Source organism: Mobula birostris, chromosome 1 (assembly GCF_030028105.1).
Source record: "Mobula birostris isolate sMobBir1 chromosome 1, sMobBir1.hap1, whole genome shotgun sequence".
Lineage (NCBI taxonomy): Eukaryota > Metazoa > Chordata > Chondrichthyes > Myliobatiformes > Myliobatidae > Mobula > Mobula birostris.
Window position 1 is genome coordinate 59148032 of NC_092370.1, and position 13207 is coordinate 59161238.

At 39.7% G+C, this 13207-nt stretch overlaps 1 protein-coding gene across 1 annotated transcript in view; it reads right to left on the reverse strand.

Annotated features, from left to right (window-relative positions):
- The window catches only part of rock1 (Rho-associated, coiled-coil containing protein kinase 1), a 169370-nt gene that overhangs the window by 67356 nt on the left and 88807 nt on the right, over positions 1–13207 (reverse strand). Inside the window, exons 12-16 of the mRNA XM_072255733.1 lie at positions 12072–12160; positions 11271–11319; positions 10078–10213; positions 6475–6566; positions 6143–6389 (exon numbers count right to left, since the gene is read on the reverse strand). Of these exons, the coding sequence (XP_072111834.1) occupies positions 6143–6389; positions 6475–6566; positions 10078–10213; positions 11271–11319; positions 12072–12160 (613 nt within the window). The remainder of the gene's footprint in view (positions 1–6142; positions 6390–6474; positions 6567–10077; positions 10214–11270; positions 11320–12071; positions 12161–13207) is intronic.

The window sequence follows — 13207 nt, forward strand, 5'->3', positions numbered from 1 at the left end:
TCATACAGAAAACCAGAACTTTGCATCAGATCAACTTCATTCCATTGCAGTGCCAAAAAAAACTTTTAATCCAGTAAAACATGAGGTAATGCATTTTGGGAGCTCAATCCAGTGAATGGGAGGGCTCGAGGGAGTGTTATGGAACTGAGGGATCTAGGAGTGCAAGGTGCATTGTTCACTGAAAGCCACATTGCAGGTGATAGGGTAGTGAAGGTGGAATTTGGCATACTTGCCTTCAGTCAAGGCACTGAAGATGTGAATTGGGAAGTTATGTTGCAGTTAAAAGCTGTAGGTAAGGCAGCACATTGAGTATTGCATACAATTTTGGTTGCACTGTTATAGGGAAGATGTTACTAGAAGGAATGCAGATGATTTACCAGGGTGTTACCTGGATGTATGGGACTGAGCTACAGTGACAGGTTGTGTAGATGAGGATCTCACTATCTGTAATGTAGGAGAGTGAGAGTGACTTGATAGAGGTATACAAGATCCTGAGGGAAATAGAGGCGGTGAAAGCACAGCCTTTTTCCCTTAAGGAAGGGATTGCTACAAACCAAGAGGGTACAGGTTTATTATCAGAAGAGACTTTAAAGGGATATGCGGAGGCATTAGCGATGATCTTTCAAAAGTCAATAGATTCTGGCATGGTTCCGGTGGACTGGAAGATTGCAAATGTCACTCCGTTATTTAAGAAGGGGGCAAGGAAGCAAAGAGGAAATTATAGACCTGTTAGCTTGACATCGGTGGTTGGGAAGTTGTTGGGGTCGATTGTCAAGGATGAGGTTACAGATTATCTGGAGGCATATGACAAGATAGGCAGAACTCAGCATGGATTCCTTAAAGGAAAATCCTGCCTGACAAACCTATTACAATTTTTTGAGGAAATTACCAGTAGGCTAGACAAGGGAGATGCAGTGGATGTTGTATATTTGGATTTTCAGAAGGCCTTTGACAAGGTGCCACACGAGGCTGCTAAACAAGATAAAAGCCCAAGGAATTATGGGAGAGTTAATACGTGGATAGAGCGTTGGCTGATTGGCAGGAAACAGAGAGTGGGAATAAAGGGATCCCATTCTGCTTGGCTGCCGGTTACCAGTGGTGTTCCACAGGGGTCCTTGTTGGGGCTGCTTCTTTTCACTTTGTACGTCAACGATTTGGATTATGAAATAAATGGCTTTGTGGCTAAGTTTGCTGATGATACAAAGATAGGTGGAGGAGCCGGTAGTGCTGAGGAAACGGAGAGTCTGCAAAGAGACTTGGATAGATTGGGAGAATAGGCAAAGAAGTGGCAAATGAAATACAATGTTGGAAAGTGTATGGTTATGCACTTTGGCAGAAGAAATAAATGAGCAGACTATTATTTAAATGGGGAGAGAATTCGAAGTTCTGAGATGCAATGGTACTTGGGGGGTCCTCGTGCAGGATACTCTTAAGGTTAACCTCCAGGTTGATTCGGTGGTGAAGAAGGTGAATGCAATGTTGGCATTCATTTCTAGAGGAATAGAGTATAGGAGCAGGGATGTGATGTTGAGGCTCTATAAGGCACTGGTGAAACCTCACTTGGAGTGCTGTGGGCAGTTTTGGTCTCCTTATTTAAGAAAGGATGTGCTGAAGTTGGAGAGGATTCAGAGAAGATTCACTAGAACGAATCTGAGTATGAGAGGGTTAACATATGAGGAACGTTTTTCTGCTCTTGGACTGTATTCCTTGGAGTTTAGAAGAATGAGGGGAGACCTCATAGAAACATTTCGAATGTTGAAAGGCATGGACAGAGTGGATGTGGCAAAGTTGTTTCCCATGATGGGGGAGTCTAGTACGAGAGGGCATGACTTAAGGATTGAAGGGCGCCCATTCAGAACAGAAATGCGAAGAAATTTTTTTTAGTCAGAGGGTGATGAATCTATGGAATTTGTTGCCACGGGCAGCAGTGGAGGCCGAGTCATTGGGTGTATTTAAGGCAGAGATTGATAGGTATCTGAGTAGCCAGGGCATCAAAGGTTATGGTGAGAAGGTGGGGGAGTGGGACTAAATGGGAGAATGGATCATGATAAAATGGTGCAGCAGACTCGATGGACTGAATGGCTGACTTCTGCTCCTTTGTCTTATGGTCTTTTGGATATCTGGGGCTGCTTCTTCATACAAATAATGGTGCAAACTTAGGATGAGCTGTTAGTAATAGTGGTTGAGGCAGCAAATTAGGAACATGCAAAATCTATCTAGACAAGCACGTGGATTGGAGACATGTAGAGGACTAGGAGCCAAACAGAGGCAGATGGGAATAGCTCACTGGGCAGCAGAGTTAGCATGGATGAGTTGGGCAGGACAGTTGTATCCATGCTGTATGACTGTTGTAGACGTTACTGAAAAATCTTGGATTGCATTGATTTCAGTATAATGGATTTAAGTGTCTTACCAACCTGTTTGGTACCAAAAATTTGGCCCCTAAATACATCAAATTTCAAAGTTTAAAGAACAAAAAACTAATGAAGAAAACAGCCAGGATTCCCTTCCGTTATTTGGCATACTATGCTGCTTAATTGGGACAGGAAACTGTTGCCGAACAGTTTCTAACCAGTGTTATTTGCATGTACTTGTGTGGCCACTACACCGTGGTTAGATTGAACAGTTTTTAAAATAGCATCAGTTGCATATGTTTGAGTTCAAAATGCAGTGACTTTTGTCATTGATAGCTGACGAGAAATAAGCAGCAAAACAATTGAGAACGTTTTGCTCACTGCAGTTTCAAGCATTCAGGCTTGGAGATGCTAAAAGTGAAAATAAAATGATTTCACACTGAGGCAGCGAAAGGATGGTAGGGTAAATGAATCACGGTGTACAAAGGATCTGGTTAAGAAGAAAAGTTTACAAAAGATTCAAGAAACTAGGTATTGTTCGAGTTCTAGAAAATTATATGGTTGTCAGGAAGGGGCGCAAGAATGAAATTAGGAGAGCTAGAAGGGGCCATGAGAAAGCCTTGGCAAGCAAGAGTAAGGAAAACCCCAAAGCATTCAACCAGTATGTGAAAAGCAAGAGGATGAGCCATATGAGAATAGGACCAATCAGTTGCGATAGTGGAAACGTGTGCATGGAGTCTGAGGAGGCAGCGGAGGTACTTAATAAATACTTTGCTTCAGTATTCACTAGGGGAAAGGACCTTGGCAATTGTTGGGATGACTTACAGAGGACTGAAACACTTGAGCATATAGACATTAAGAAAGAGGATGTGCTGAAGCTTTTCAAAAGCACTAAGTTGGTTAAGTCACCAGTTCTGGACAATATATATCCCAGATAACTGTGGGAAGTGAGGGAGAAGATCGCTGAGACTTTGGCGATGATCTTTGTATCATCAATAGGGACGGAAAAAGTATCAGAGGATTGGAGGGTTGCAAATGTTGTTCCCTTGTTCAAGAAAGGGAGTAGGGATAACCCAGGAAATTATAGATTCTGAGAGGCAGGATTTATGAGCATCTGGAGAGGCATAATATGATTAGAAACAGTCAGCATGGCTTTGTCAAAGGCAGGTTGTGCCTTACAAGCCTGATTGAATTCATTGAGGATGCAACAAAACACATTGATGAGGGTAGAGCAATGGACGTAGTGTATATGGATTTCAGTAAAGCATTTGATAAGGTTCCCATGCAAGGCTCATTCAGAAAGTAAGGAAGCATGGAACCCAAGGAGACCTCGCTTTGTGGATTCAGAATTGGCTTGCTCACAGAAGGCAAATGGTGGTTGTATATGGTTTGTATTCTGCATAGAAGTCAGTGATCAGTGATGTTCCGCAGGGATCTGTTCTGGGACCTATCTTTGTGATTTTTATAAATGACCTGCATGAGGAAGTAGAACGGTAGGTTAGTAAGTTTACTGATGACACAAAAGTAGTGGGTGTTGTGGATAGTTTGGAGGGTTGACAGCAGTTACAGCGTGACATTGATAGGATACAGAACTGGGCTGAGAAGTGGCAGATGCAGTTCAACCCAAATAAGTGTGAGGTAGTGCATTTCGTTAGGTCAAAATTGGAGACAGAATATAGTATTAATGGTAAGACTCTTGGCACTGTGAAGGATTAGAGAGATCTCGGAGTCTGTCTATAGGACACTCAAAGCTGCTGCACAGCTTGACAGTGCTGTTAAGAAGGCATGTGGTTTGTTGGCCTTCATCAACCGTGGGATTGAGTTCGAGAGCTATGACGTAATGTTACAGCTGTACAAGACTTTAGTTAGATCCCACTTGGAGTACTGTGTCCAGTTCTGGTCACCTCACTACAGGAAGGATGTGGATACTATAGAGAGAGTGCAGAGGAGATTTACAAGGATGTTGCCTAGATTAGAGAGCACGCCTTACGAGAATAGGTTGAGCAAACTTTGCCTTTTCTCCTTGGAGCAATAGAGGATGAGCGGTGACCTGATAGACGTGTGTAAGATGATGAGAGGCATTGATCGTGTGGATAGTCAGAAGCTTCTTCCCAGAGCTGAAATGGTTAACATGACGGGACATAGTTTTAAGGTGCTTGCAAGTAGTACAAGAGGAATATCAGAGGCAAGTTTTTCCACACAGAGAGTGGTGGGTGCGTGGAATGCACTGCCAGTGAAGGTGGCAGAGGCAGATACAATCGGGTCTTGTAAGAGTCCCTTAAATTGATACATGGAGCCTAGAAAAATAAAGGGTTATGCAGTAGGGAAATTCTAGGCAGTTTCCAAGGTAGGTTACGTGGTCTGCACAACATTGTGGAAGGGCCTGTAATGTGCTGTAGATTTCTATGTTCACTCCTTCATCACATTAGGCACCATAAAGAGATTGAAGATATTGACAATCATCTTGAATATTAACTGTGGTTCCCACCGGACACCCAGCTCTCACCTGTGGCTCCAAGTAGCTGTTTGTATGTGAGAGTGGCCACATCCCGGTACAGTGCTTTGATAGGTGAGCCAGACTAGGTGAGAAAAGCTAGTGCATCTCATACCACAGTGAGAAAGGGACATGCCTGTCCTAGCATGCAAAGTCAGTTCTGGTGAATGAGATCTACAGTGAGATCCAATGGTCAGGAAGGCAGTTCTGCAACACTCTGTGGAAAATGAAGGGCATGACGAACGAAGCATAAAAATACTCATGGTCATCCACTGCAACCAGGGAAGAGCCAGGTTGTGACATCTACTCAAACCACTGGACTCGGACTTCCGAGGTCAAGAGTAGAACTGCCCGAGAGCATTTTAAAACTCTCCAGCACAGGTTTCCAGGCATCGTCAGATACGATGGGCAACCACCAATAGTATTGGTAGCGTTCTAATTTGTTCTGTATTTCATTGAAATGCACAATTGCTTACTCGGTTAAGCAACAGTTTATCTTTTTTTTATATCTTTTTAACTCTTCACTCATCAGGGCAGCTGCTTAATTGGGCCAAAATGTACTGGTACTGATATGCCCTATTTTAATCTCAAACAATCTCTCTAATCCAGATAAAAATCATATATTTATTCTGGTCTCTTTCCCTAATTGGTACCAAACCTTAAAAATACTTTTTCAGATTTCTAACTATCTTTTACCTCACTTACTTAATCTTAATTGTTCTGATCCTTTACTTTGTTAGTTGTTACTTTATTCAACCTGGTTTGGCCTCTGCATTTTGTGATCAGATTGGTTGAAGATCCAGTCATGTTATTTCAAAGGTGATGCAGATCTACTGAAGTTTTCCCATGACAACAGACAAATTAAGGAAAATCTTCACCGACAACCAAGCCAAAAAATGGTCAACATATGAGCCAGCAAGAAGAAATTCAAGCAGAATTTCCTAGCTTTCAGCAAAATTGGCCCAATGGCTTCTATGGATCGTATTATATGGTAAAAGACCAATGGCTGATTTCACAGATTGATGAAGCACTCCCTGAGCACATCCGCCACTTAACTCTCCCCCCACCCCTCCAAATTCAGGTGGCTTCTCATTGTCACAGAGAGATAAAAAGAAAATAATTACCTCAGAAATCCGTGGGAGAGTGATTATCTCACTGCTTGTGTATGTCTCAGTGCAAGAATTCAAGTGGAACTCAAATATATTTTCCTATTTGCCCGAGAGAAACAAATGAACCAAAAGAAGTAATATTTTAACATGTTATTAACAAGTATTAATTTTAAGATGTCTATTACCCTGCAGATCACTGATCACTTCTGAACCATGACTGCGATCTCTTCGTTCAGTGTCCAAAGCAGATTGATGCTGGATAATATCTTTCTCCAGTTGTAGCTTTGTATTCTCCAAAAGCCGGTTTCGCTCCTGCAGTTCACTGTTTACGGTCTCCAAATGGCTCATGTTCTTTGTTAGTTCAGTTTGATTTCTCCGTAACCTTGCTACTGTGTCTGATTCAGTTCGTAACAAAACATTGGCTTCTTCTAACTGTTAACAAACAGCAAACAGTAATTTGTCATATTTCAGCTCACTGATCTTGGGAAAAATTTGAGTTTACTAGTTTAGAACTTACTTGTCTTTGTAATTGCACAATTTTCTCATTTGATATCTGGGAGCTCTGAGTCACTTTCTTCAAATCTTCAAGTTGCTCCTTTAACAGAGAACCTTAATAAACAATAACAATGTGTAAGTTACCACCGCTTATCAAATAAATTCATGAAGCAAGGGAGACTGCTTGTAAATGTTTTTAATAAGTACATTGGCAAAAGTATGTAACACATTACATTTTAATCAGCATGCATTTAAAAAAAGCAAAAATCGGTGTCCTGTGGTTATTCTTATCAGTGTGCAATTCAGGTATTGAGACAATGCGATAAGAAAAATACATTAAGCACAAATTAGCACTGGACGATACAATGCAATATATCAGAACAGGTGAAAAAGCTTCAGTATGCTTTTAAAAGGATGAAACAGAAGAGACAGAGAAGCTGAGGGAATTCAAGAACACAGGGCACTGATGAGGCTGAAGCTGAAGGAGATTACAGAGATAGGGTAGAGAAAGACTACAAGGTTTTGAATATAATTAAAATTTTCCAATTGGTTGCACAGGGCAGTGGACAGAGTGAATTAACAACATCAATAACCAGTGCTCATTTTTAAAAATAATCTGGTCTGATTCAGCCTTTCTATATTTGTTACCACAAGTCAAGGGAGCAGAATTAGGCCACTCTGCCCATCGAGTCTTCTCCAACATCAAGTCAGCCCCGCCCTTCCATTGTAGCTGATTTACTATCCCTCTCATTCCCATTCTCCCACCTTCCCCGTAACCTTTGACACCCTTACTAATTAAGAACCTATCAACCTCTGCTTTAAGTATACCCAATGACCAGGCCAACATTGCCTCCTGTGGCAATGAATTCCACAGATTCACCATCCTCTGCCAAAGAAATCCCTCCAGAACTCTGTTCCAAATGGATGTTCCTCTATTCTGAGGCTATTCCCTCTGGCCCTCGACTCCTCTGCTATAGGAAACAAATGGGGACCAAAACTGTTCATAATACTCCAAGTGTGGTCTGACCAATGCCTTATAAAGCCTCGTTTTTATATTCTAGTCCTCTTGCAATGATTGCCAAAACTGCATTTGCCTTCCTTACCACCCGCAAGTTAATCTTTAGGAGGGAATCCTGCATAAGAGCTCCCAAATCCATTTGCCACTCTGATTTCTGAATTTGCTCCCTGCTCAGAAAATAGTCTACACCTCTATTCAAAGATTCAAAGTCAAAGTACATTTATCAAAGTATGTATGCAGTATACAACCAAGATTTGTCTTCCCACAGATAGACACAAAACGAAAAACCAAAACCCAATGTGCAAAAAAAAAATCATGCAAACAGCAAAAAAAAAATCAGTGAGTAACACAGAATATTAAACATCAAACTGCAGAGTACAAGAACCAGTCTAGGAATGTACATTTTGTTCAATTTAGCACTGTGTGGTTCGTTGACTACAGGCTGCAGAGCCAGCCCACCCTGATCAAAATCATGCAAAATAGCAATAAAAGTAGTAACCAGAAACACAATCTCTTCTAACAAAGTACATTACGATTCACTACTCTACATTATATTCCATCTGCCATTTCTTTGCCTATTCTCCTAATCTGTTTAAATTGATCTGCAGACTTGTTTCCTCAACACTACCTGCCCCTCCACCTATCTTCTTATTGTTGCAAACTTAGCCACAAAGTCATCAATTCCACCATCCAAATTATTGACATGTAACGAGAAAAGAACCCCCAACACTGTCCCCACGAAATAGCGCTAGACACCAGAGCCAACCAGAAAAGGTTCCCTTTATTCCCACTCTTTGCCTTCTGCCAGTCAGCCAATCATGTAATACCATGGGCTCTTATCTTGTTAATCAGCCTGATGTGCAGCAACTTGTCAAAAGCCTTCTGGAAATTCAAGCAACATTCACTTACTCTTGTTTGTCTATCCTGCTTGTCACTTCCTCAAGGAATTCCAAATGATTCGTCAGGCAAGATTTCCTCTTAAGGAAACCATGCTGACTTTGGCCTGTATTATCATGTGCTTTTAAATACCTTAAAACCTCATCTTTAACAACGAACTCCAGCATCTTACCAACCACTGAAGTCAGGCTAACAGGCCTATAATTTCCTGTCTTTTGCCACCCTACCTTCTTAAAGAGTGAACTGACATTTGCAAAGCCAAATGTTACTAGACAGATGACACAAATATCAGACTCTTCGGCTTATAATACTTCTCAAAATTTATTCAATTTTGGTGTCCATCTGTAATTCACAAGAATATGACAGCCACTTGCGATGCCAGATTTATTCAAGTACTGCTTTTTCTCTACCATGGCCCCCATTTGACTTGCCAGTCTCAAACCATATGGACTGATCATCTGAAATTACTTCAAAAACTTGACATCAAAATTACTTAATTTCTCCATTCAAGATATAAGGATTTATCAATAAATGAATGGTACATTCAGCACTCAAACTGAAGATACTATGTTAATAAGGAAAAACATGGGAATGTTACAGAAAAATATTTCAAAATTGTTTGTCACAATAATTATCCTGTATCATTATATCTTTCTCTAATATGGAGACCAGATCTGGTCTAATTAAGAGTGGACCACAAATAACCCCGCAAACATGAGGAAATCTGCAGATGCTGGAAATTCAAGCAACACACAAAGTTGCTAGTGAACGCAGCAGGCCAGGCAGCATCTCTAGGAAGAGGTACTGTCGACGTTTCGGGCCGAGACCCTTCGTCATGACGAAGGGTCTCGGCCCGAAGAGTCGACTGTACCTCTTCCTAGAGATGCTGCCTGGCCTGCTGCGTTCACCAGCAACTTTGATGTGTGTTGCACAAATAACCCCTCTCCTTTTCAATTAATAAATTTGATGTGTGTTGCACAAATAACCCCTCTCCTTTTAATTAAAGTATAGATCAGAACCATTTTTTCCCCTACTTCCCATACTTCTGCTTTTCTATCATATTTAGAGACAAAGACTGTGTTTATTAAAAAAAAACACTTTTTTTAAACCAAGACAGTTTTGCATATTCAACAATACTGAAATCTATTTGCCAATTACAAATTCATTTTTCTAAATAGGTCTTCATCTATTTTGTTGCATTTCTCCTTCCAATTAAGAATCATGAATTGTGATCCCAGCTAACAGCATAGATTTGCTTTCTCTCCTTGTAAATCTTAAGTAAATGTAAAAATCTCACACATAACTGTTCCTGCCAACCACAGGAGCCATAATATTAGGAGTGTATTAATATTACTGCTCAGGTCAAAATAAGTTTCCTTGGAATACAAAGCATTACATCTTGACTTTTCCAAGAATCTTCACTACTTTTCTGAAAGCACTCTGGCATTTGACTTACCATAATGATAACTGAATATAAACTAATCACGGAGGGACAATTTTAAGGGATGTGAAGGATGGAAGGCTAAAGCTAGAACAGAGCACTCTGTCTAATGAATGGCAAAGCAGGCACAGGGGCTGAATAACTTGCTCTGCTATTTCAAATCTTACACAAAATTCTTCCAAGTTTAATTTGATGGTCAACTCTGCTCATTTTTAAAATATCACCACTTTATTTAACAGAAACACATCAGATTTTGGCATGGAACTCACCCTCATTTTCCAAATTGCGCCTCTTTTCAACCTCTTGCTCTAATTTCCTTTGATATTCATTGACCTTGTGCTGTGCCATCAATTTTTCCTTCTCAAGCTGAGACAAGTTAACTTCTAATGTTTTTCTTGCAATACCCTTTGGATAAAAGCAAAACAAGAAACATTGGAGAACAGAAGAGTAGCTTCACAATTAGCTTCAGTACACAAAACACAGAATTCAATAATATAGCAAGACTTTTTCCTGAATGTAACTGAGTTTTGACCTAAAAAGCAAAATTCTTGGTGGGTTTCCAAGTGGCAGTGATAGAAAGATTTTTTTACACTTTTTAGATTGGAAAAACACAGAAAAACTACAATATCAATTGTGCATGTCGAGTAACATCTATGGAAATGAATAAGCAGTTGACATTTCGGGCTGAGACCCTTCATCAGGAACTATATTGGTAATTTCTAAAGATTAGTAACCAAAACATTTCCAACTATTTTTTTTGTAAGTCATTGAATTTTGTTAGAAACCTAACTGAAAGTGAAGTTCCCGGTATAGCACATGTATGATGTGCTTATGCACAAAGGCACCAGATGCACTCAGTAAAATCGAACAATGTGTGCTGCACATTTTGACTGCACTTTCACAACAATCTTACATAAAACTCCAATATTGATCTTAAAAGGAGGGATGAAACTTACTTCAGCATTCAAGTATGGCTAGTAATTCTTATGAGACATTCTATCTGAGAAATGTTTGAAGGGTAATCCTTGAAGCATTTCTTACTCCTTGCTCTGAGTCTTTACATAATCTTGAAGTCCCATGCCTTTAGGTCAACTGTTTGACCAGCTACAAGCCTCCCAACTAGATTACCGAAAAGCTAATATCAACTCAAAAATTTTCACTCAGTGGACTACCCGGACTACCCCTCAACCATGATCATCTGCTCCCTACCTTCCAGCCGAAAATAACTGTTCAGTTCATTCCCAATGCATCATCATTGACCTGCATGGATAATACCCTGTCCAAATAACCCCTGTTCAAAAATCCTGATCCACTTTCCTACCACCACCAACCCCAAGGATATTATCTCTAAATAGGAATAAGAAGAACTATTCCAACATTTTCAAAACAAATCTTAAGTATACACATAGAAGTAAATGCTAGTTAAATATTACAATAAATAATAAACATGAACACAAATCACCTCATCGTCCAGTTCTTTTGCAATTTTCTCCAACTTCACATTTCCTGCCCTGTAAACAAAAATCAATAAACACTTTCAAAAGCAAGGAAAAAGCACAGTAGACAAATTCTTGCCTAGCATATTTGGTCAAAATACTCCTCAGAAGTATCTGCTTTCTTAAATTCAAGCCAGCATTTGTTTAAATGGAAGTCTAGGACTTCTCATGCACATGGTGTGCTACACTCTTTTTCTCCTGGGTGTCCAAAGGAATGTAATGGAGAAGCTTAGTTTTTTGTGAAATTTGGAGAGAGAGACAGAGACTAGCATCCAAGTCTGTAATGCTAAAGATAGAAAAAATCCTGACCCCAATGCTTTTGATAGGGATTGTAAAGTTACAGAGGAAAAAAAGTTGAGAATAGATATCTTAAAACTATTTTAGGTCTATTTATTATTTTATTATCTATGTTTGAAAATATTTTAGCCAATTTTATTTATTTAAATAATTTTGCACTTCCAAAAAAAATTGAGATACACCGGTGAATAGGCCCTTTGAGCCACGCTGACCAGCAATCCCCTGATTTAATCCTACTTAATCATGGGATAATTTACAATGACTAATTAACATACCAAACGGTATGCCTTTGGACTGTGGGAGGAAACCGGAGGACCCAGAGGAAATTGTCTTTAAACTCTTCCAAGTGCAAGAGACTACAAGATAAGTATTCCAAGTTGAAACCAAACCTTTATGGAAGTGGAATGACCAAGGCTAACAGGCCCATGCCAATAGGAGCAGTTATTAATATGTCATGTTATAGGACTTACTTGTATTTTTGTTCCCATTCATCCTTTAATTGTATTTCATTGTGCAATCGCTCTTCAAGTTCATCAATTGTCTTTTTCAAATTTTCAATCTTAAAACCAAAATAAACCAGGTTAAGTACTAGTTATCAAACAACTTATCAGCCCAAGCTAGCCAGTTTCATAATAAATTTCAATTCATGGTCTCATATATAATTATGCACTTCATATTTTGAGTTCTAGCTTCCATGCAGCAAGAAGTTAGTCCACACCTTGTAATAAACAATGAGCTACCAGAGCCCAGTGCAAGCAAGCCATTATGATCCTGCTGTTTTTTCCAGTGTATTCTTAACAAAAAATATCAGCCCCAAGCTGATTTCAAAACTATCATTTGATCATTGTACTCCGACCATGATTTAGAGTCATATTTTGCCCAAGATAAATTGCTGATATTACATTTGCCATATACATTCATTTTGCTTGAGTCTTTTTTTAAAAAGGTTCATCATAGTTTAACTTCACGTTTTGGCTTTAAAGTTAAAGCACATTTATGGTGTCAGATGTGTAACAGTGTCCTTTTGCAGGTATCCTGAACTCTTTAGTCGTAATAATTACCTGCTACTAAAATGTTTTCCAAAATTAAACTTAAAGTAATTCATTAAAACATTTAGTTAAACTTAAAGTAATTCATTAAAACATTTAGTTTGATATTTAACAATTATTGAAACGTAAAAGTTTAGGGGTAACATGAGGGGGGACTTCTTTACTCAGAGAATGGTAGCCGTGTGGAACGAGCTTCCAGCAGAAGTGGTTGAGGCAGGTTCGATGTTGTCGTTTAAAGTTAAATTGGATAGATATATGGACAGGAAAGGAATGGAGGGTTATGGACCGAATGCAGGTCAGTGGGACTAGGTGAGAGTAGGAGTTCGGCACAGACTAGAAGGGCAGAGGTGGCCTGCTTCTATGCTGTAATTGTTATATGGTTAATTACTGTTGACTTTATCCACCAGAATGCATACTTTCTAGCGACAGTGAGAGTAGGAATGCGATGAGGTGGAGGATAAATGCGTGGCTGAGGGATTGGAGCAGGGGGCAGGGATTCAAGTTTTTGGATCATTGGGACCTCTTTTGGCGCAGGCATGACCTGTACAAAAAGGACA